Source organism: Lithobates pipiens, unplaced genomic scaffold (assembly GCF_037356315.1).
Source record: "Lithobates pipiens isolate NorthernLeopardFrog02 unplaced genomic scaffold, aLitPip1_a1.2 Scaffold_8, whole genome shotgun sequence".
NCBI classification, from domain to species: domain Eukaryota; kingdom Metazoa; phylum Chordata; class Amphibia; order Anura; family Ranidae; genus Lithobates; species Lithobates pipiens.
The window spans coordinates 470915861-470939718 of NW_027507903.1; the positions used below are offsets into that span (position 1 = coordinate 470915861).

General features: G+C 44.9%; 1 protein-coding gene across 1 annotated transcript; it reads left to right on the forward strand.

Annotated features, from left to right (window-relative positions):
* Positions 1–3582: 3582 nt before the first annotated feature.
* RERGL (RERG like) lies at positions 3583–23174 on the forward strand. Its single transcript, XM_077471561.1, has 6 exons — positions 3583–3716; positions 5450–5506; positions 11294–11367; positions 12204–12340; positions 12863–13133; positions 23112–23174. The coding sequence occupies exons 1-6, from the start codon at positions 3665–3667 to the stop codon at positions 23172–23174; spliced, it is 654 nt and encodes a 217-aa protein (XP_077327687.1). The 5' UTR covers positions 3583–3664.
* The last annotated feature ends 684 nt before the right edge of the window (positions 23175–23858 follow it).

Here is a 23858-nt window from a genome sequence, read left to right on the forward strand (position 1 = left end):
TTACTTACATTTTAAGTAATCCAAGATATATTTTCTCACTCACCCTGTACCCAGATGGCACAGGGTGACTTAGACATAAGAGTTGTATGGGGAGCTGAAACATGGGTTTCCCAACCTTTCCAAGGGATTCTGGTTTCCATGTGCCCTCCCGTCACATCTCTCCCCTTTCGGCAGAAGACTAAGGCCCCTTTCACACAGATGGATAGAATGGTGCTTTTAGCTGCAGATTTTCTAGTTTTCTACCGCAGCTAAAAGCACACAATGCTTTCCTATGGCCCCATTCACACACAGCATTTAGCCGCGATTTCGTTACATGCAGTTCGGTGCGAATAGAAAAAATAGAATTGAATGCGTCCAGGTGCGATGTGGCTCAGCTATATGCACATAACCGCAGGTAATCGCAGTCTTTTGTGTCAACTGCGGATAGCAGCGCGAGAAGGGATTCAAGGGACCAAAAAAAGAAATTAAAAAAAGGGTTGCTATGGGAACGGCAATATTAGATAACTGCAGCTGAACGCAACTGCACAGAAACGCACGTAAACGCATGTAATTGCACTGTACAAATGCAGCTGATCGCTGTGCCTGGAGTCTTGCATTTCACAGAAAAAAAATAAACATGCTAAACTGCAGCAGAACAGCCGTCCATGTGAAAGGGGAACTCAGGAGGAGACCCCAGATGGGTTGACTCTGAAGTTAGTCCATAGTTCCAGTCCTCTGATGCCTGTACCCACACAGTACCCCAAACAAATTGTTCCAAACAGAGCACTACTCACCCAGCCAACCTCTGCCTCTCTCATAGAACATACTCCCTGCTGGGGGGAAGTGCAGACCGGTCCTTCTCCCTGGAGTCCCTTTAGCCGCAAGAGAGAAGACAGGGTGGTTGGGCCCAGTCCGTCATGCTGTTGGGCATCTGGGCCTACTGCCCAGAATCCCTGAGGTATACAGGTGGAGACTGAAGTCCCATCCACCTTTACAGGAAATCTGTCCTCTGTTGTGGGCAGAGGCCAGCAGCGCTCTGATCCGTTGCCAGCAGTTCAGCTGGCCGTAGGAGCTTCCCTACTTCATCTGCTCCAGCTAACTGTTGGGGAGAGAGGCTGACTGCCATAGCTACCTGTAACTCCGCAGTTGTTGCCGGTGCTGGGCAGAGCTTGGTAGCACTCTGCCCGGTTGCTAGCACTTCTGCTGGTGTTCTGTTAAGATGAGACCACAGGCCCATCCACTGACACCAGATCAAGCTGCAGTTGTGAGGTGACGACTGCATTCTCTCCTTGGATCCTGATCTGCAGCTCATGATAGACTGCCACCTCCTCACCCTGGGCCTCCAGAATTGCTGCAGGTGTGGGGCAAAGGTCTTGGACCCTCTGTCCGGTTGCCAGCACTTCTGCTGGGGGTTTGCTAGGTGGTTCCTCGTCTACAGAAACGTCTATTAAATCCCCAGTCTCTGGAATTGCTAAAAGTGTGGGACAGAGGTCTTGAACCCTCTGTTCAGGTACCAGATCCTCAGCTGGAGAAGTTTGTTGTAACTCCATAGATGCTGCTGGCAGAAAATCACATGTCCCTGTCAGTGTTGTGGGAGAAAGGCTGACTACCTCTTCCCTCAAGAAGGCCGAAGCCACTGTTGGTGCTGGGCAGAAGTTAGCAGAACTCTGCCCTGTTGTCAGCACTTCAGGTTTGGGGACAACAATCTCCGGAGTTTCCACTGCCGAATCTCTGGCATGCTGCTGAACGTGTTCTAGCAGTTTCCTGTATGCCCTTTCCAGATGCTGTTCCTTCCTTAACAAATAGTCCAGATCAGGTTTAAGCTCTGACACCCCTGCAAGACCGAGCATAGCCTCTTTATATTCTCGCAGGTCCTCAAGGGTCTCGCAGGTCCTCAAACCCGTTGCTCTTGGGTTGGAAAGCACTTGCCCTATTTTATACCAGCGAGCTGGAGGGCTCCAATCCAGAGCTCCACACGAATCTGCTGCCTGAGCTCCAGGTATTCATCCTCAGACACAGTCCTGGTGTATGCTGAAAGGACGATCCGCAGCAGCCCCGAGAACTCTGATGCCAGGTTCATATCTCCGCTGGGGTGACCTAAGTCTGCTATCCTGATCTTGGATCCCAGTAGAGTTTTGGATGTCCCAGGAAGCAACCCACTGCTTGCCACCAATGTGACGGATCCGATCTCACACTCCGATTGAGTGCTTCTGTCAGTATATTCCGCTTCCTCCAATCTGGCTATCAGAGAGATATATTCTCATAGCTGCATTGAATACAAGTCTAGCTGAAAATAGCTTATAGAATCTTGAATCCTTTATTGGACAGACTACAGCCTTTTATACACATTTTACACAAGGGGGTAGATAACGAGGTAGGGCTGCTCATGGATACTCCTCCCTCCCCTATAGAAACAACTTAAAAGACAATTACACAATTAACATGTTAATTGCCCCAGCACTTAAGGCAGCCTAGGTGACGAGACAGTCTGTCTCCGGAGGTCAATGTAATCAGCTCTTTCAAGGATTGTGTATTGTTCCGAATTAACAACCTAAGAATAATCTTTACATATATCCTGGGAGATACTGTGGATAAATATTACTTACTTACATTTTAAGTAATCCAAGATATATTTTCTCACTCACCCTGTACCAGGATGGCACAGGGTGACTTAGACATAAGAGTTGTATGGGGAGCTGAAACATGGGTTTCCCAACCTTTCCAAGGGATTCAGGTTTCCATGTGCCCTCCTGTTTTACCGGAGTGTGCAAAATCTGGTGCAGCTCTGCTTTGAAACCAATCAGCTTTCAGGTTTAAGGCTGGATTCACATCTATGCATGTTGCTTTTGAGCATTTCTGTAGTGCTTTTTGCGGTGATTGCCGCATTTTTGGACATGCGTTTTTACAGTGGTTTTGACGTGATTTTTTTTACACTGTATCTAGCTGGTTGCCAAGGTGAGGGCCTGGAAACAGACAGCCGTGTCCTTAGCAACCGATGAGTCATCAGCCTTCAGCTAACTTCCCGCTGAATGTAAAAAAAAAATGCCGGCTAAAAGAAAAAAAATTGAGAAAAAAAACGCAAAACGCAAATCGTGGTAAAAACACGGTACTTGCGTTTTGGATGCGGGTCCATTGAATTCTATTACATGCAAAACGCTGCATTTTGCAGGAAAAAAGTCCCCGAGCCTTTCATTGATGTGAACATGTTCCATAGGAACCCATGTTAAAAAAATTTCCCTGCATTTCTGCAAAATGCATTAAAAAATGCATTAGTGTGAATCAAGCCTTAAGTGCCAAAGCTTAATTGAACAATCTGAAGTTAGAAGCTGATTGGCTACCATGCACAGCTGCACCAGATTCTAACTGCACTAGTTTTAGTAAATCTCCTCCTTTGTGATACGGTTGCTGTAGAAACATTTCAATTTATAGAAATATCTCTTTTTGTGTACAGTCTGAATACTCTATAATAAATAGTGGAAGGTGCTTGGTTTTGAGATGTGTAGAATTCCTGAAGGAGATTTGGGAGATTCAGAAGGCTCCTCGGACAGGATAGTGATGTCATTGCCGCTATTTATACATCTCCAGCTACAAAGATTTCACAAAGTCAGAATGTGATGTGAGAGGAATCATCAGACATCCAGTTTGGAGATCTGCTGACCATTGAGAGGGGGAAAACGATGAAAACATGAGCGACATTAAACTGACCGTCATGGGCAGCCCTGGAGCCGGAAAATCTGGTAACTTCCTAAATATTTTTTTATAGAAATAGAAAAATGCAAGGGGTCATGTCAGGAAGGATATGGTGCTTTTTTCACCCTTCTCTTAGTTATCAAGATGTCTGAAAGATGAACTGTCTTTGTTGTCTATAGCAGACAGTTTCTTTCTTACAAGTGATTGAGAAACAAGATTCAACATGTCAAATAATCAGTGTTAGGAAGAATAGATCATTTTTACTTTGATTGTGCTGTGTGTTTATTTTGTGTTGTATACAGAACTAGAAGACACAAAAGATAACTGTGAGCAGATATTTAGGTTCCAGCACAGACTTACAAATGAAACGAAAGATCTCATTAGTCAACTTGGGAAATACTCAAGTCAAATATTTCCCACTAATTTTCCGCGGAAACCAACTTCTAATATACTATATGCTTGTATCTAGGGCTACTGCACGAAAAAGGAACTATAATCAAAGAAGACCTCCAGCTATGGATATTTTTGCAAAATTTAATTGATTCAGCTTGGACCAATGTAACTATGCATATACCATACTTGTGATTCCCTCTAGATGTTGGAAATCACTGTAGCAGGCACTCCTACTACAAGGATCTCTACTAGCTTCCAGGTCCCAGAAGAGGATGAGGTGGAGATCATTATGTCACCACCAAGCATCTCCACCTTATCCAGAGAACACTTTACATTTATTGAGAAAATGCAAAATTAACTCTAAATGGTGCTTGTGCTCAGCGGCCGACCTCCTGTGTTTAGAATGCAGCAGGAAAGCTGCTTGGCACAGTACCCACATACATATTTGCCAGTACATCATGAATCTTCAAGTAATGTCCAAATTCTTGGCACAGTACCCAGAAACTAGTGGTAATCACTGTAATAGAGGTCACTACTACAGTGATTTCCCACAGTAATGGTATGTGCATAATTACATTGGTTCAAACTGAACCAAAGTAAGAATGTAAAATATCCTTGTTCAAAGTTGCACCCCTTATCAATGTTAAACCTATAAAGTATCAAACCCTAAAAAGTGCCTAATGTCCTGTGGTCACAGTTATATGTTTCAAAATGCTCCATACTTAATTACATACACACACAAAAAAGGAAAACAGCTAGCAGAAAAGTGTCACCATCAGAGGTAGAGAAACTTCTTTATAAACTACCCATGATGTCTGAGCCCTTGTACACATGGTCGGACATTCTGACAACCAAATCCATTGGATTAATTCCGACGGATTAATTCCAGAAGAGGTCCGGAAGTGATGTTGCATACACACGGTCGGACTAAGTTGGCGGAAAATCCGATTGTACATAACGTGATGACGTTATTTCGTTACGACGGGACTACGTTCAGGCTAGTAGCCAATAGCTTTGATCTAGGAATTTGATCTGAGCATGCGTGGCACTTTGTCCATCGGAGTAGGCTACACATGATCGGAGTATGTCTGATCGTAACATTTTGTCGGAAAATTTTTCCGGCAAGTTGGACAAGTTGGTCTGTCGGATATTCTGACGGAAACAGTCCGATGCAGACCACACACAGTCGGAATATCCGACAAAACGGTCCGATAGGAAACATTCCGTCGGAATCTCAGACCGCGTGTACAAGGGCTTAGATGTTCTCCTGTGAATCTCATCAGACAGGTCTACACAGACACAGAACATGGGACATAAATATGGCTTTGCTTAATTATCATTATATGTCAGCTGCTGGTTTATTTTCTTTTTGTCAATTTATATTCAGCTCTGATTGTTCGTTTCCTCACTGGAAGGTACATCAGCGAATATGCCTCAAACTCTGGTAAGAGACAACTGACACCCTTCTTCTTATCGTGGAGGATAAAATTTATTTTAAATAACCAAGGTATTAAGACTTAGCTAGGACTAGGGTAAGGGTTAGCTTTGGGATTGGGTAGGGTTAAGGTTGGGCTAGAATTAGAGTTGGGATAAAATAAATGTTAGGTTTATTATCAAGTTTTTGGTTTAAGTTATGGTCAGTATTATCTTCAGGATTAGAATTATAAGACGAATAATATAATATATGATATAATATATATTATAATAAGAATCAAGTTGGGATTAAGATCAGTATTTTGGGCCAAAATTTGGTTATAGTCATTGGAAGGATTAGTGTCAGGTTTACAATACAGTTCAAGATTAGGGTTAGTAAAGTTTAGGATTAATATAATGGTAAGGGCCAAGATTGGGGGTTAGGTTTTGAAAAAGGAATAGGGTTAAAGCTGGTACACAAAGGGCCAAATATTGGCTAGTTCAACAAAAACTGGCTGACATTTGGCCTGTGTGTACAGCAGCCTCTCCAACAGAAGCCGGTCTAACCACCAGCCTTTATTGAACAGGCATGCTGGAAAATAAACAATACAATCAGCATTCGCAGCCAATGGCTGTGATTGCTGATCACACCAATATCCATGATAAATGCTTAAGGATCCCGCTCAGGCTGTCAAGGTCTGAGGAGTTGGATGCCACTGGCTAGTGAGGTTGCAGGCTGAAGAAATGTGCGTCCAGACCCAACGCATACTGCAAAAATAGGAAGAGATAGCCTGGCCGTAAAAGGTCAAATCAGCCTCTGCTTGATTCACCCCACGGTACAAAACATGTTGGAGTTGTGGTCCGGGTGAATCATGCTGAGGCTGCTTTTACCAGCTAATGACTTAGACTGGGTGAAGTGTGCAGCGGCCAGGCTATCTCTTCCAATTTTCAAACCAATATCACTTCTACACAATTGAGCTACTAGCACCACAATGATGTAAATCATCTAAAAATATTATAATCATGTGCCACAGAAAAATAAATAAAAAATACAACTTTCTTACTTATAAATTAATGTGTGTCAGATATAACTGACACAACCAGGTGTCGGTTATTTGTCACCAAGTGCAACCAAATAAATAGTATATTTCTAAATGGAATATGTGTATAAATATGCATTATAAACCAAGAAATACATACATTAAATTTGTCAACAGTGCACCGCAAATAAATAAACAACAACATTTAATAAATTCATCAACTACAAAGTGCATAGTTCATAAACCAGCCTTACATCTTTCGTGACAGCAACATAAAATCACTTCAGAAAAGAAGGTATTGGAGGTGATTGATATCTTGTGAGCCTCTTCCCTTCAAGCTGGGAACCGCGCAATGATTGGAACATTTATAATTTAAGGGCCAGCCTGGACGATGTGAGTGTGTTCACAATGGAATGGTGGTGGTTACAATGAAATTGTTATACAAAGCTACAAAGTAACTATAAAAAAATCACAGAGCATTGTTTCCACGCACTTATATAGGGGGTACTATATATATGTATATATATATATATATATATATATATATATATATATGGGCAAAAGCTATTAGTATTGATCCAACCCACCCAGGTTACAGTGTGTTTGTCCCATTGCCATCTGGGAAAAGATATAAGACAAATAAAACGCACATTGATCGCTTAAAGTATAGTTTTTTCCCTAGGGCTGTATTGTCCATAATCCCATCAGGTACAGTGTTCTAGGAATTGTATGTGGAATTCTAAAAAAATATAATTTTATTAATTTTTTTTAACCACCTGACATCCGCGCTATGGCCAAATGACAGCCACGGCGCGGATGTGAATTCCCGGGAGGCCATCATATGACGGCCTCCCCTGTGCACGCTCCCTGCAGGGCACAAAGCGCGCTGTGATCACCAAGTCACTGAGACTCGGGTGATCACCGATCTGAGTAAGGGGCCGGTCCCGGCCCCTTACCATGTGATCAACTGTCAGCCAATGACAGCTGATCACATGATCAAAACAAAAGCTCGGTGATTGTTTTTGTTTTATCCTCACGCTGACTGCAGAGGAGAAAAAAAAAAAGCCGATCACCGGCTTATCTTAAAGGGACATCGGTCCCGAAAAAGGAATAGACAATTATGCCTCATTTATGCAGTCTAACAGTGCCCACAAGTTCCACCTATCAATGCCCACAAGTGCCACCTATCAATGCCCACCAATAGTGCCAATCAGGGCCACCTAGAAGTGCTGCCTATCAGTGTAACCGATCAGTGCCCATCACTGCCACCCATCTGTTCCCATCAGTGCCGCCTCATCAGCGTACATCAATGACAGACAAAAATTACCCGTTATAAAATTAAAAAATAAAATAAAAATAAAATAAAAAATTGCACAGGTGATCAAGCACCACCAAAAGAAAGTTCTATTTGGGTGAAAAAAAATGATAAAAATTTAATTTGGGTACAGTGTTGTATGACCACGCAATTGTCATTCAAAGTGCGTCAGCGCCGAAAGCTGAAAATTGATCTGGGCAAGAGGGGGGTTTAAGTGCCCAGTAAGCAAGTGGTTAAATAACATTTTATATTTTGATATATTTAAATAGATATGTGGGCATGTGCTAGGAGTATATATGTATGGTTTTGTTGAGAAGTGTTTTATTGCTGCTGAGAGAGAGTACTCGGGAAAATTTTTGTTGTATGTATACAATGAAAATAAAGTATATCTATCTATATTATTATAATTTTTTTGTAATTACAATTTTATGTTATGAGTATTCCACAGGTCTGACTTATGAACTATGCACTATACAGTCTATATTAGATGAATTTAGTGACTCTTCATCACTGTGCACTTTTAACTAATTACATGTATTTATTTATTTTCTATTAATGCATATTTATTCACATCTTGCATTTGGAAGTATGTTGTTTATTTTATCGCACTTGAGTTATATTTCATGCACATTCACTTACATATCAGGAGGATTTTTTTTTATTTAATTTAGCATGACACATTATTATACACACATAAATAGAAATAAACTGAGGGCAAATTTACTTGAAGGTAACTCTTCCGCATTTTCAGGTTTGGGTGGAGAAAGGAAAGGGATCACACCCCTATTAATATTAATTATTGTTTGTTTCCTCATGGGGAAGATTACTCCTCACATTATATTAATGAAAGATGCAAGTTTTAAATGAGATGAGGTAAAAACTCCCCAGCAGATGCAAAGAAGGTAATGAAACATGAGATGAATGGTTAGGTTGAATAGGGTTAATGTTAGTTTTTAGAGTAGGGTCAGAGTTAGAAATAGACTCAAGATAAGTATTAGACATGTGCAATTCATTTAGTTCCACATTTGTTTTTTACCGAATTCGGACAAATTTGTTAATTCCGAATCTTTCAATTTCCGAAATTCCGAATTTCTGAATTTCGAATTTTCGGATTTCTGAATTTCCAATTTTCGGATTTCCGGAAAATCTGAAAAAAAGAAGAAAGAAAATCAGTTTAATCCTAAATAATAACTAACTGTTAAATTATAGGTATTGGAATTCCCTTTCAAATTTGCCTGTTAGTGAACGTAACGAGTACGAATTTATCTGAAGTTACGAATTATCTGAAATAACGAATGCCACATCTAATCAAATGGAACGTAACAATCTAATAATAATAAAACCTTTTCAGATAATTCGTAACTTTGGATAAATTCATACTCGTTAATTTAATAGTTATTAACCACTTAAGGACCGCCTCACACCAATATACGTTGGCAGAATGGCAGCCGGCGCACTCGTGACCCAGTCCTGAGCTCCATGACCGCAGGACCCACAGACCCGATCGCCAACCGGTGTCCCGCGATCGGCTCACAGAGCTGAAGAACGGGGAGAGGTAAGTGTAAACAAACCGCTCCACGTGCTTCCTAGTGAGCCTGTCACTGATAGTCTGTTCCCTGTCATAGGGAAAGATGATCAGTGGCATCACACGCCAAGCCACGCCCACCTACAGTAAACAAAAACACATAGGTCGCACTTAACTCCTCCCCGCCCCTAGTGGTTAACCCCTTCACTGCCAGTGAAATTTTTACAGTAATCAGTGCATTTTAAATCGCACTGATTGCTGTATTAATGCCAATGGTTCCAAAAATGTGTCAAAATTGTCTGACATGTCCGCCATAATGTCGCAGTCACAATAAAAATTGCTGATCGCCGCCATTACTAGTAAAAAAAATATTAATAAAAATGCCATAAAACTATCCCCTATTTTGTAGACGCTATAACTTTTGTGCAAACCAATCAATAAACACCTATTGCAAAAAAATTTTTACCAAAAATATGGAGAAGAATACGTATTGGCCTAAACTGAGGAAAAAAAAGTTTTTTTATATATTTTTGGGGGATATTTATTATAGCAAAAAGTAAAAAATATTGAATTTTTTCAAAATGGTCGCTCTATTTTTGTTTATAGCGCAAAAAATAAAAAAACTGTAGAGGTGATCAAATACCACTAAAAGAAAGTTCTATTTGTGGGTAAAAAAGGACGCCAATTTTGTTCGGGAGCCACGTTGCACGTCCGTGCAATTGTCAGTTAATGCAGTGCCGAATCGCAAAAAGGGGCCTGGTCCTTTAGCTGCAAATTGGTCCGGGGCTTAAGTAGTTAATTAAACTGATTTTCTTTCTTTTTTTCAGATTTGACATTTTTTGGACTTTCAAATCTTTGAATTCCCGAATTTTGAAAATCTGAAAATTCGGAAATTTGGAGCTCCGAAAATCTGAAAATTCGGAATTCAGAAAATCTGAAATTCGGAAAATCGAAAATTCCGAAATCTGAAAATTCTGAAATCCAAAAAAATCGAACCGTGAAAATTCCTGAAATTTACGAATTCCAAATTTTCTAATTTCTGAAAAAAGCAAAAAAACAAATGAAACTAAAACGAAAATTAACAAAATTTTTTTAAGTGCACATGTCTAATAGGTATTATGATCAGGAATAGGGTCAGTCAAGATGAATAAAATCAGCAATAGGGTTAGAGTTAGGATAATAATTGTTAAGCATTAGGATCAGGAATAGGGTTGGAATTAGGATACACTCCGTAAAACACTCCAGCGCTAAATCCAGGGGTCCTCCCTTCCACAGTGCTTCAATGTGCAATGCCTCTCTAGAATGCAGCCCTCCTCAGACTGGGAAATCTTCAAAACACTGCAAAAAACACACACAGGAGGGTTCAAACACCTTGTGCATTACCATTGATAAATCTAATTCAAAACGCAAGATAAATGGATACTCACGGGTGGATGAAAATAATTGGCATGATCAACTCTGAAGAAACGGGTCTGTGCCCCGAAAAACATGTTAGCAATCCTATTAGGTTTGGTCCCATGACGAGTACACTGCGTTCATTTAAAGCTTTTTTGAATCATGCTCATTGTTTTTATCCACCTGTGAGTATCTATTTATCCTGATAAATGTAACAATGGTAATGCACAGGGAGTTTGTGCCCTCCTGTGTGTATTTTTTCAGAATTAGGATAATACATATAGGTTTGGCACAGGATAGCTATTATGATCTGGAATAGGGTCAGAGTAAAGGAGCTAAGTATTAAAGTTTGAGTCAAGTATTAGGATCAGGAATAGGGTCAGAGTTAGGATGAGAAGTATTAGTGGTACTCTTAGGATAAGATTAGGTGAATCGCAATCTGTGTAGGCATTGCTCTGGATTTAGACTGAATCTTATCATAATCAATAATTTCCTCGACTTAGCAGGGTGTAACTAGATTGTGATCATCTGGCTTTGTTTCAGAATGTGCGTACACCAAACAGATGAATGTGGATGGGAGGCTGACCAGCCTGGAGATATATGACCCATGCTCACAGGTATAGAGAGACATCGAAACACATCTGTGTCATTAGATACAACCACTATGTAAGAGCTCTGTGAAGCACTTGTGTACATTTTTAGCAGTGACAGTGCTTCTCACATTGTGTACTGGGGACTCCTTTCACCGTCGTACAGTCTCTTTGTTCTTGCAAGTTTAGACTCAATGTAAATTACAATCACAGTGCATTTACTACTTTAATAGTGTTCACTACAAGCTGTCACTAACTTGTCACATGCTCAGACAGGGATGATGACATCTCCACAGTATCACACTAACAGGGGGGGGGGGGACCTAGCATGCAGGATCAGTTTTAAATTCTGTTGTTGTGTTGACCAGGGTCAGAGGTAGGAATCAAAACTGAAAACAATAGATACAGATTAAGGTATCAGGGTCACATACCTCCCAACTTTTTGAGATGGGAACGAGGGACACCTAGTAACAAAAGTATGTAGGAAAAGAGCACACGACCCTGCCAGGCCACCTTAGAGGAGAATTATATCAAAAAAAAATTTAAAATAATAATTTGTTTTTACCACTACTATTTCTTCATACTGGCCTTTGAAATTTACAAATGCAGCCATTTAGAAATTGAATGAATGGTTTAGAACTGGAAAAGATAAATAGTGTATTTTATATACAACTATATAGATCAGACCAAAATGGGGGACAAATGAGGTGGAAAAAGGGACATGTTCAAAATCAGGGACAGTCCCTTGAAATCAGGGTCATTTTGGGAGCTATAGGGTTAGTTTCCTGCTTGTTCTTGAAAATACATTACCATGATGCAGAATAGTAGTTCATTCCAGTCTGTCATTTCATGTGAATAAAAAGAAGCTGTCGATGAGCAAAGAACTGAGTCGGGCAGACGGTTTCTTGATTGTGTATGACATCAGCCGAAGATCGTCCTTTGTCTTCGCCAAGACTATAATCTGCAGCCTACGCGAGGCCAATGTCAAAATGTGTAGGAGGTAATGAGAAAGTGGGACAAGAAACTATTACCTGATCAGAGTCTATCTGGATGTCATTCAGAATGTTGAGGCAAATACTCTGCACCAGGAATGGTAATGAGAAAACTCCAGCAATCAATCATTTTGTTTTCTTATCCAAAATTATTTGGATGCTGACAATAGTGATTCTTCAGTTTGCTAACCGATTCCGCCACTCGCCTCTAATGATCATACTTGTTTTGTTATTACACTTATAATGCTGCATTATCATTATAGTTTTATATCTGGCTGGAGCTCAGCTTTAAGCTGACCAAATCTTCATGTATACCTGAGAAGATGACAGATTCCCTTTAAATAAGCCCACATATGGGCCCAAATAGTGAACCCAAATGTATATGGCTGTTATAAGGCCTTTGCAATATATGTCTGGACACAGTATTTACAAAGCCTTTTATCTGTAAATGTCTTGGGTTGTGCTGTCAGTGCATGGGGTCTCTCCACCATAATGTGGTTTCTCTGATATTGTCATGTTTGCCATTGCAGAGACACAGAGGCAGGGCTCTTCTTAATTGGTAACAAGCAGGACCTGTGCCACATGCGGGAGGTGCCACAAGAAGAAGCTCAAAAGGTGGCCTTGGAGCATCGCTGTCACTATTATGAACTCTCTGCAGCTGAACAATGCCAGGAAGTCAATGCCATGTTTACCGCCATCGTCAGAAATATCATCTTACAGAACAAAATAAAAGATAAGAGGCGGCCAAGTGGCTCCATGGCCAAACTGATCAGCAATGTCTTCGGTAGTGATGGCCGAACGGTTCGCCCGGCGGTCGTTTCGCGGCGAATTTCCGACTTTCGCCGTCCGCGGGTTCGAACGCCTTTTTCCGTCGTTCGCCCCGGCGGACTTACGTGTTTAATGTATACAAGAACTTTAACCTTTCGTGACACGTTTATCATGTGTTACAGGACAACCAATTGAGACATGACAGCTCATGGACACTTGGACATTCCCCCTAACCTATAAATACACCCGATCCGGTGGCCATTTTACATTCTTTCTTCTGTCACTGTAGGGAAAGGATCCTGTGTGGAGTAGGGACAGAGAAAACGCTAGCTATTTGGTACACAAAAGTTCTTTTCAGGACTGGTATAGGTGTTAGGTCAGCAGCCTGAGTTTCTTTTGTCAGTTTAGATAAAGGGACAGAGCGCTGTATGCTGCTATTTTAGGGACAGCTCAGCCAGATTAGTCTTTCTTCATCATCATCATCATCATCATCATTAGCTGTTACTATCAGGTCCACAAAAGAGCTGTTCCAGCTAATCGTTCCAGCCTACTCTTTTTTGCCAATTTGTATAGGGACAGGCAGGAAGCAGTGTGTCAGGCAGTGAGGATAATTTTAAAGACTTGCTGTTACTATTAGTTCCACAAAGGTTCTTTTCAGGACTGGTATCAGTGGTACGGTAATAGGCTTGTACACGTATAATATTCTTTCTTCCAAATATAGAAAGAATATTATACTTGACTGCTGCCCTTCTGCTGCAGTCTGCTAATCATTCACAACTCACTTGTTCCACAAAGCTCTTTATCAGGACTGGTAACTTGGTCTGTCTAGGGTGCTACGGTACATAGGCTTGGGTGCGGTACAGTCTGCTGTTCTGTAAGGACCGCTATCGGTCCACAATACATAGGGTTGCCGTGCACTACTGCTGACCGCTGCCCTATACTGCAGCAGTCCTTCATTGGTATAGGGACTGACGTACAGTCTGCTAATCACTAACACACAACCTGCTTGGTCCACAAAAGTTCTTATAAGGACTGGTAACTTGGTATAGGGTGCTACGGTACATAGGCCTGAGTGCGTTACAGTCTGCTGTTCTGTAAGGACCGCTATCGGTCCACAATACATAGGGTTGCCGTGCACTACTGCTGACCGCTGCCCTATACTGCAGCAGTCCTTCAGCGGTATAGGGACTGACGCACAGTCTGCTAAACACTAACACACAACCTGCTTGGTCCACAAAAGTTTTTATAAGGACTGGTAACTTGGTATAGGGTGCTACGGTACATAGGCCTGAGTGCAGTACAGTCTGCTGTTCTGTAAGGACCGCTATCGGTCCACAATACATAGGGTTGCCGTGCACTACTGCTGACCGCTGCCCTATACTGCAGCAGTCCTTCATTGGTATAGGGACTGACGTACAGTCTGCTAATCACTAACACACAACCTGCTTGGTCCACAAAAGTTCTTATAAGGACTGGTAACTTGGTATAGGGTGCTACGGTACATAGGCCTGAGTGCGTTACAGTCTGCTGTTCTGTAAGGACCGCTATCGGTCCACAATACATAGGGTTGCCGTGCACTACTGCTGACCGCTGCCCTATACTGCAGCAGTCCTTCATTGGTATAGGGACTGACGTACAGTCTGCTAATCACTAACACACAACCTGCTTGTTCCACAAAAGTTCTTATAAGGACTGGTAACTTGGTATAGGGTGCTACGGTACATAGGCTTGAGTGCGGTACAGTCTGCTGTTCTGTAAGGACCGCTATCGGTCCACAATAGATAGGGTTGACGTGCACCACTGCTGACCGCTGCCCTATACTGCAGCAGTCCTTCAGCGGTATAGGGACTGACGTACAGTCTGCTAAACACTAATACACAACCTGCTTGGTCCACAAAAGTTCTTATAAGGACTGGTAACTTGGTATAGGGTGCTACGGTACATAGGCTTGAGTGCGGTACAGTCTGCTGTTCTGTAAGGACCGCTATCGGTCCACAATAGATAGGGTTGACGTGCACCACTGCTGACCGCTGCCCTATACTGCAGCAGTCCTTCAGCGGTATAGGGACTGACGCACAGTCTGCTAAACACTAACACACAACCTGCTTGGTCCACAAAAGTTTTTATAAGGACTGGTAACTTGGTATAGGGTGCTACGGTACATAGGCCTGAGTGCGTTACAGTCTGCTGTTCTGTAAGGACCGCTATCGGTCCACAATACATAGGGTTGCCGTGCACTACTGCTGACCGCTGCCCTATACTGCAGCAGTCCTTCATTGGTATAGGGACTGACGTACAGTCTGCTAATCACTAACACACAACCTGCTTGGTCCACAAAAGTTCTTATAAGGACTGGTAACTTGGTATAGGGTGCTACGGTACATAGGCCTGAGTGCGTTACAGTCTGCTGTTCTGTAAGGACCGCTATCGGTCCACAATACATAGGGTTGCCGTGCACTACTGCTGACCGCTGCCCTATACTGCAGCAGTCCTTCAGCGGTATAGGGACTGACGCACAGTCTGCTAAACACTAACACACAACCTGCTTGGTCCACAAAAGTTCTTATAAGGACTGGTAACTTGGTATAGGGTGCTACGGTACATAGGCCTGAGTGCAGTACAGTCTGCTGTTCTGTAAGGACCGCTATCGGTCCACAATACATAGGGTTGCCGTGCACTACTGCTGACCGCTGCCCTATACTGCAGCAGTCCTTCATTGGTATAGGGACTGACGTACAGTCTGCTAATCACTAACACACAACCTGCTTGTTCCACAAAAGTTCTTATAAGGACTGGTAACTTGGTATAGGGTGCTACGGTACATAGGCTTGAGTGCGGTACAGTCTGCTGTTCTGTAAGGACCGCTATCGGTCCACAATAGATAGGGTTGACGTGCACCACTGCTGACCGCTGCCCTATACTGCAGCAGTCCTTCAGCGGTATAGGGACTGACGTACAGTCTGCTAAACACTAATACACAACCTGCTTGGTCCACAAAAGTTCTTATAAGGACTGGTAACTTGGTATAGGGTGCTACGGTACATAGGCTTGAGTGCGGTACAGTCTGCTGTTCTGTAAGGACCGCTATCGGTCCACAATAGATAGGGTTGACGTGCACCACTGCTGACCGCTGCCCTATACTGCAGCAGTCCTTCAGCGGTATAGGGACTGACGCACAGTCTGCTAAACACTAACACACAACCTGCTTGGTCCACAAAAGTTTTTATAAGGACTGGTAACTTGGTATAGGGTGCTACGGTACATAGGCCTGAGTGCGTTACAGTCTGCTGTTCTGTAAGGACCGCTATCGGTCCACAATACATAGGGTTGCCGTGCACTACTGCTGACCGCTGCCCTATACTGCAGCAGTCCTTCATTGGTATAGGGACTGACGTACAGTCTGCTAATCACTAACACACAACCTGCTTGGTCCACAAAAGTTCTTATAAGGACTGGTAACTTGGTATAGGGTGCTACGGTACATAGGCCTGAGTGCGTTACAGTCTGCTGTTCTGTAAGGACCGCTATCGGTCCACAATACATAGGGTTGCCGTGCACTACTGCTGACCGCTGCCCTATACTGCAGCAGTCCTTCAGCGGTATAGGGACTGACGCACAGTCTGCTAAACACTAACACACAACCTGCTTGGTCCACAAAAGTTCTTATAAGGACTGGTAACTTGGTATAGGGTGCTACGGTACATAGGCTTGAGTGCGGTACAGTCTGCTGTTCTGTAAGGACCGCTATCGGTCCACAATAGATAGGGTTGACGTGCACCACTGCTGACCGCTGCCCTATACTGCAGCAGTCCTTCAGCGGTATAGGGACTGACGTACAGTCTGCTAAACACTAATACACAACCTGCTTGGTCCACAAAAGTTCTTATAAGGACTGGTAACTTGGTATAGGGTGCTACGGTACATAGGCTTGAGTGCGGTACAGTCTGCTGTTCTGTAAGGACCGCTATAGGTCCACAATAGATAGGGTTGACGTGCACCACTGCTGACCGCTCACCTATACTGCAGCAGTCCTTCAGCGGTATAGGGACTAAGAGTTTTGTCACAGGGTCATTTAAAAAATGACATGCAGAGGAAGAGGCAGGCCCTTCCGCAGGGGTGGTAGGGGTAGGGCAGGAGCAACAGGCTTGAGCCAAAGTGGGAAGTTGCAGAAGGTGCGTTCAATTACTTTAAAGGATGCACCAGACTTGGTTGAGTGGCTCGCTCAGCCTTACTCTTCTGCACCCTCCTCATCCTCTCGATCTGCACCCTCTTCTTCACTCTCTGCTATGTGCACCCCCAAAGACACTACCACCAACAACACGACCACCACCACCACCACCACATACCTTCCGCTTGAGTCACTGGAATTATTTTCCGATCCATATCAAGAGGACATTTCTGATGCGCAGCCACTCTTGGTATTGGATCAGGAAGAGGAGGTAGCAACAAGCGCTACTCAGCAGTCTGACGCCAGTACCCAGATCAGCCCAAGGAGGAGGTTGGTCCCCGGTGTTGCTGCCTACTCTACTTATAGCGGTGGGGAAGGTGACGTTGATGATGACGTGTCTAGTGATGTCACGTGGGTGCCCACAAGAGAGGAAGAGGAGGGGAGTTCAGAGGGAGATATGGACCAGCAGATAGGGAGGAGAAGCAGCAATGACTTACATTGCACAGCAGGGACAAAGCAGACTGCAAATGTATCAGGAGCGAGTCATCGACCATGTACGGTCACATCTGGCGCTCCCAGGACACCGGCACATGGCTCCGCAGTGTGGGCTTTTTTTAACGTGTCCGCTGCTGACAATAGCGTTGCCATCTGCAATCTTTGCAGTCAACGCGTTAGTCGCGGTAAGCCCAATACTCACCTAGGGACGACCGCCTTAAGAAGGCACATGAGCAGCCATCACCGAGCCCAGTGGGAGCAACGGAACACACAAAGCCACACTGCAGGCTCTCACCGTCCAGCCTCGTCTTCTACTTCTCCTTCTCCTCTCTCCTCACAATTGTCCTCCACTCCACCTTCCATCACGCCAAGCTCACATTTTTCTGCAAAAAGGCAGGCTTCCGTGGGCCTAATGTTTGAGCGTAAAAAAATGATGACGCCGGATAACCCTCTTGCCCAACGGTTGGCGGCTGGCTTGTCAGAACTCATAGCCCGCCAACTACTGCCATATAAACTGGTGGACTCGGAGGCCTTTCGCAAATTTGTGGCCATTGGAACACCACAATGGAAGGTCCCAGGAAGGAAGTATTTCTCAGAGAAGGGCATCCCAGAGCTATATGGCCATGTTCAGCGGCAAGTGAATGTATCTCTGGCACACAGTGTCGGTGCCAAGATACATCTGACCACAGACACGTGGTCTAGCAAACACGGGCAGGGAAGGTATATCAGTTTTACTGCCCACTGGGTGAACCTTCTGACGGCCGTCAAGCATGTAACCCGTGGCACCCGTGTAGATTTGGTTTTACCGCCACGGATTGCATGCAGGCCTGACTCTTCTTCTCCTCCTCCTACTCCATCCTCCTCCCTCTCCTCCTCAGCTGCCTCCTCCTTTTCCGCTGCTAGCGTCTCTTCCACTGCACCGCCCAAGCTCCCCAGAACCTATTCCACATGCCAGGTGAGACGTTGCCATGCCGTGCTGCGTCTGTTGTGCCTGGAAGCAAAGAGCCACACTGGCCCGGCACTCCTTTCAGCTTTGCGTTCACAGGCAGATGAGTGGCTAACACCGCTCAATTTGACAGTTGGTAAAGTGGTGTGTGACAACGGTGCCAATCTGCTTAGCGCATTGAAACAGGGCAAAATCACGCACGTGCCGTGCATGGCACACGTCTTAAACTTGGTCGTGCAGCGATTCCTTGTCAAATACCCTGGGGTCCAGGACATCTTGCGGCAGGCAAGGAAAATCTCGGCCCATTTCAGAAGATCTTACACGGCCATGGCTCGCCTTGCTGACATTCAGCGGCGACACCATCTGCCGGTCAGACGTCTTATTTGCGATTGCCCGACGCGATGGAACTCAACCTTCTATATGCTTGATAGGCTGCTCCAGCAGAAACGTGCAGTTAACGTCTACCTGTATGAACTCTGCGAAAGAAACGGTTCTGGGGAGCTGGGTTTTTTTTCACCGCGCCAGTGGCTGCTCATGCGCGACACATGCAGACTTCTGCGGCCATTTGAGGAGATCACCAAACTGGTCAGTCGCAGCCATGGCGCCATCAGTGACATGGTACCTTATGCCTTCTTTCTGGAGCGTGCATTGCGTCGTGTCATTGATCAGGCTGTGGAGGAGCAGGAGCGGGAAGATGAGGAAGTCGCAATGCTGGATGAATTCCCAGGGGGGGCTACTCTATCTGAGACAAGTCAACAACAGGAGTCTGATGAGGAGTCAGAGGAGGATGGTGCCGGGGCGGATGAGCAGGAGCAAGAAGAGCATGCTTTAAACCTTTCTGGGATCCCTGTTGTGCGAGGATGGGGAGAGGAGAATGAAGAGGACGACATTATCCTGGATGATGAGCAGGAGCCAGGCCACCACACCGCTTCCACTTTAGTGCAAATGGGGGCCTTCATGCTCCAGTGTTTTAATAGGGACCCCCGTATAAAAAGCATGAGGGTCAAGGACCAGTACTGGGTGGCAACGTACTTAGACCCCCGGTACAAACACAAAATGGCGGAAATGTTACCGCCGTCGCAGAGGGCTGTCAGAATGCAGCACTTCCAGGCCTTGCTTCGAGAAATGCTGCATTCTGCTTTTGCGTGCGCTGGCAGAGGAGCAATTCCCACTCCCAGAGAAGGATTTGCGGGTACCAATCCAACAGCGCCTGCAAGAAGAGGCCGGTTTGAAGATGTGTTGGTGACTTCGGATATGAGGTCATTCTTTCAGCCGACCCATCGACAGGTGTCATCCGGATCCAGCATCAGGGAACGCCTAGACCGTCAGGTGTCCGACTACATTGGGTTAACGGCCGATGTGGACGCTCTGAGGAGTGATGAACCCCTAGACTACTGGGTGGGCAGGCTTGACCTCTGGCCAGAGCTTGCCCAATTTGCAATCGAACTGTTGGCTTGCCCCTCATCCAGTGTCCTGTCCGAAAGGACGTTCAGCGCAGCAGGGGGGATTGTGACCGATAAGCGTACTCGCCTAGCTCACCACAGTGTTAACTACCTCACATTTCTAAAAATGAATGAGGCATGGATCTCGGAGGAATTCAACACATGTGATCAGTAGACCATGTATATGTCTATAAACAATTTTTGGAATCAAGCACACAGACCTTCTTAATTCATTTGGCTCACTTCCCTGACCCAAAAAAGCACACCGTACTATATGCCCCTACCCTCCTCTTTGAAGAGGTTGAGCGGTGTCATATTTCTACTGGGGCTGCTTATTATGAGGGGTTCCCACCATCCCTGTGCTGTGCTGACTTCCTCCTGGGTGTTCTTATTATGAGGGGCTCCCACCATCCCTGTGCTGTGCTGACTTCCTCCTGGGGGTTCTTATTATGAGGGGATCACACCATCCCTGTGCTGTGCTGACTTCCTCCTGGGGCTGCTTACGGTGCTGCTGTCAGCGCTGTATGTCACGGAGCTGCTGTCAGCGCTGTATGTCACGGAGCTGCTGTCAGCGCTGTATGTCACGGAGCTGCTGTCAGCGCTGTATGTCACGGAGCTGCTGTCAGCGCTGTATGTCACGGAGCTGCTGTCAGCGCTGTATGTCACGGAGCTGCTGTCAGCGCTGTATGTCACGGAGCTGCTGTCAGCGCTGTATGTCACGGAGCTGCTGTCAGCGCTGTATGTCACGGAGCTGCTGTCAGCGCTGTATGTCACGGAGCTGCTGTCAGCGCTGTATGTCACGGTGCTGCTGTCAGCGCTGTATGTCACGGAGCTGCTGTCAGCGCTGTATGTCACGGAGCTGCTGTCAGTGCTGTATGTCACGGAGCTGCTGTCAGCGCTGTATGTCACGGAGCTGCTGTCAGCGCTGTATGTCACGGAGCTGCTGTCAGCGCTGTATGTCACGGTGCTGCTGTCAGCGCTGTATGTCACGGAGCTGCTGTCAGCGCTGTATGTCACGGAGCTGCTGTCAGCGCTGTATGTCACGGAGCTGCTGTCAGCGCTGTATGTCACGGAGCTGCTGTCAGCGCTGTATGTCACGGAGCTGCTGTCAGCGCTGTATGTCACGGAGCTGCTGTCAGCGCTGTATGTCACGGAGCTGCTGTCAGCGCTGTATGTCACGGAGCTGCTGTCAGCGCTGTATGTCACGGAGCTGCTGTCAGCGCTGTATGTCACGGAGCTGCTGTCAGCGCTGTATGTCACGGAGCTGCTGTCAGCGCTGTATGTCACGGAGCTGCTGTCAGCGCTGTATGTCACGGTGCTGCTGTCAGCGCTGTATGTCACGGAGCTGCTGTCAGCGCTGTATGTCACGGAGCTGCTGTCAGTGCTGTATGTCACGGAGCTGCTGTCAGCGCTGTATGTCACGGAGCTGCTGTCAGCGCTGTATGTCACGGAGCTGCTGTCAGCGCTGTATGTCACGGTGCTGCTGTCAGCGCTGTATGTCACGGAGCTGCTGTCAGCGCTGTATGTCACGGAGCTGCTGTCAGCGCTGTATGTCACGGAGCTGCTGTCAGCGCTGTATGTCACGGAGCTGCTGTCAGCGCTGTATGTCACGGAGCTGCTGTCAGCGCTGTATGTCACGGTGCTGATGTCAGTGCTCTGTATTACGGTGCTGCTGTCAGTGCTCTGTATCTCCTGCACCCTCTTGTTTGCCTACCCTGGTCCCTGACCTTCCCTCTCCTCCATTGCCTTCATTAGCTCCATAGTCCTGAATTGTCAGAACAATTTCCCAAATAAAAAAAAAATGCTTGTAGTTATCGATCCCAAATTCACCTCATACATGTATTATGCTATTGTCCAGGTGGTGGGACTACGTGCTACCCCCTAATAATTACCCCGTGGCCGCAAATTCGACCTAAAGGTTTGCGAAATTCGCCTCCCATTGAAGTCAATGGAGCCCGCGGCGAACGGTCGTTTTCGCGAACGTTTGTGTCCGTTCGCGTTTCGCGTTCGCGAAACGTCCCGTCGGAAGTTCGTCCATCACTAGTCTTCGGGAAGAGGCGCAAATCCGTCTGAGCAGTTTTCATGTAATTTAATAGTAGAAAACAATATTGATTATTGCTCTACCCTTCTATCTCTCTGCACAGCTGGAAGGACTTAATTATATAGGTGATTGTAAATCCTTCAGATATTGTAAATAACATTCATGGAATAAAAGTCACTATTTACACAATCTTCAAATGAGACAGTATGAAGATTCATCCTCATAAATGAAAACTTATAGAATAAAAAACCAAACAAATAAAAAGCATACTGTGTTTACAATAACCACATAATATGTCTTTTTACCCACAGTAAAAACTTCACACGCAAAAATTGCGACATATTAAACCAACAAAGCTGCAGTAAAATGTACAAAGATGACCTGAATAATATACACCCTGCTGTTCTATCAGATCCCAGAAGATGTCCCCATGTCGGGGGGTGATGGGTCTTCTTTTTCCTGTTATACTCACATTGGATTTCATTTTTGTGTGTATATATGTATACACACACATAAACAGTGTATATATATATATATATATATATATATATATATGGCCCTCTCCCACCACAGATAAAAGTGATCTTGCGGTGAATCAGCCACAGAGACCACTTTTATCTGAAACTGGACCGCTCTCACTGAAGAAGAGGATACCGGAGTTATGGCTGCTAGCTGCTGCCATAACAACGATACTCCTCTTCAAAGTACCGACGTATAATGACAGTGGGTGGTCCGGAAGTGGTTAACATGGTACATCTAGACCTGGAGCCCATCAGCACATGACTGCAATTAAAGTGTTTGTAACCTTAGCAAAACATTAACTGCCAGCCCCTCTCTTGTATGCAGCCATAACATACTGTGTAATTTTATTTTTATTTAATCAATGCCTCTAAATACCTTTTTTATTAATTTTTTTTAGAGATCCTCAGGCAGCTCATGTGACTACCAGCCGCTCTATTCCTCTGAACCAGGTCTACAGTAGGAGGGGCTGAGATCTCCCTCTGACATCAGCCGAGGAGGTCATGTGACGGCCATTCTGCCCGCTCAGCCCTTCCTGCTTTAGCCCTGGATCGGAAGAGGAGAGCGGTTGGGAGTCACATAACCAGCCTGAAGATATGTGAAAAAGGTATTTAGAGACTTTGTTTTAGAAAAACAGTTCCACTGCTTGTTATGGCTGCATACAAGTGAGGGGCGGGCAGTGACTGTTTTAAACTTTTCTACTTATAGCGGCAGGTGGTAGGGGAGGAGGGAGGGGGGGAGGAAACACAGAGGCATGGAGCTGACAGACAGGAAAGGGAAAGAGCAGCACAGAGGAGAGCTTCAGATAGTAGCGGATGATGGAGGCAGGTAAACTGACCATGGTGTCAGGGCTCAACAGCCATGATAAACCATGGTAAGTTTACAGAGGGGAGGGCAGAACCTGGCAGGATCATTCAGGTTTTTTAAAGCTTCCAGAGTGTCAGATTAGATAGCACTGTGCTGTGCTGTTTAACCTGCTATATGGGATCTCCCTTTCTTTTGTTTTTTTAGGGTTACAAACAATGTAAGTTGCACTTACAAATCTTATTCTTCTCCCGCCCTGCGACTGACAGTGAAATAGAAAATCACTAAACAAACAAGCTCACCTCTCTGCTCTCTCCTCTAAGCAAGTTACTTGTTACCACAC

What these genes read in the sequence shown, in the direction of transcription:
- RERGL (XM_077471561.1), top strand. Translation starts at nt 3,665, where the DNA reads ATGAGCGACATTAAACTGACCGTCATGGGCAGCCCTGGAGCCGGAAAA. An exon ending in AATGTCAAAATGTGTAGGAG is followed by an intron (nt 12,341 to 12,862) that starts GTAATGAGAAAG and finishes TTGCCATTGCAG; the next exon opens with AGACACAGAGGCAGGGCTCT. An exon ending in TCGGTAGTGATGGCCGAACG is followed by an intron (nt 13,134 to 23,111) that starts GTTCGCCCGGCG and finishes AATTTTTTTTAG; the next exon opens with AGATCCTCAGGCAGCTCATG.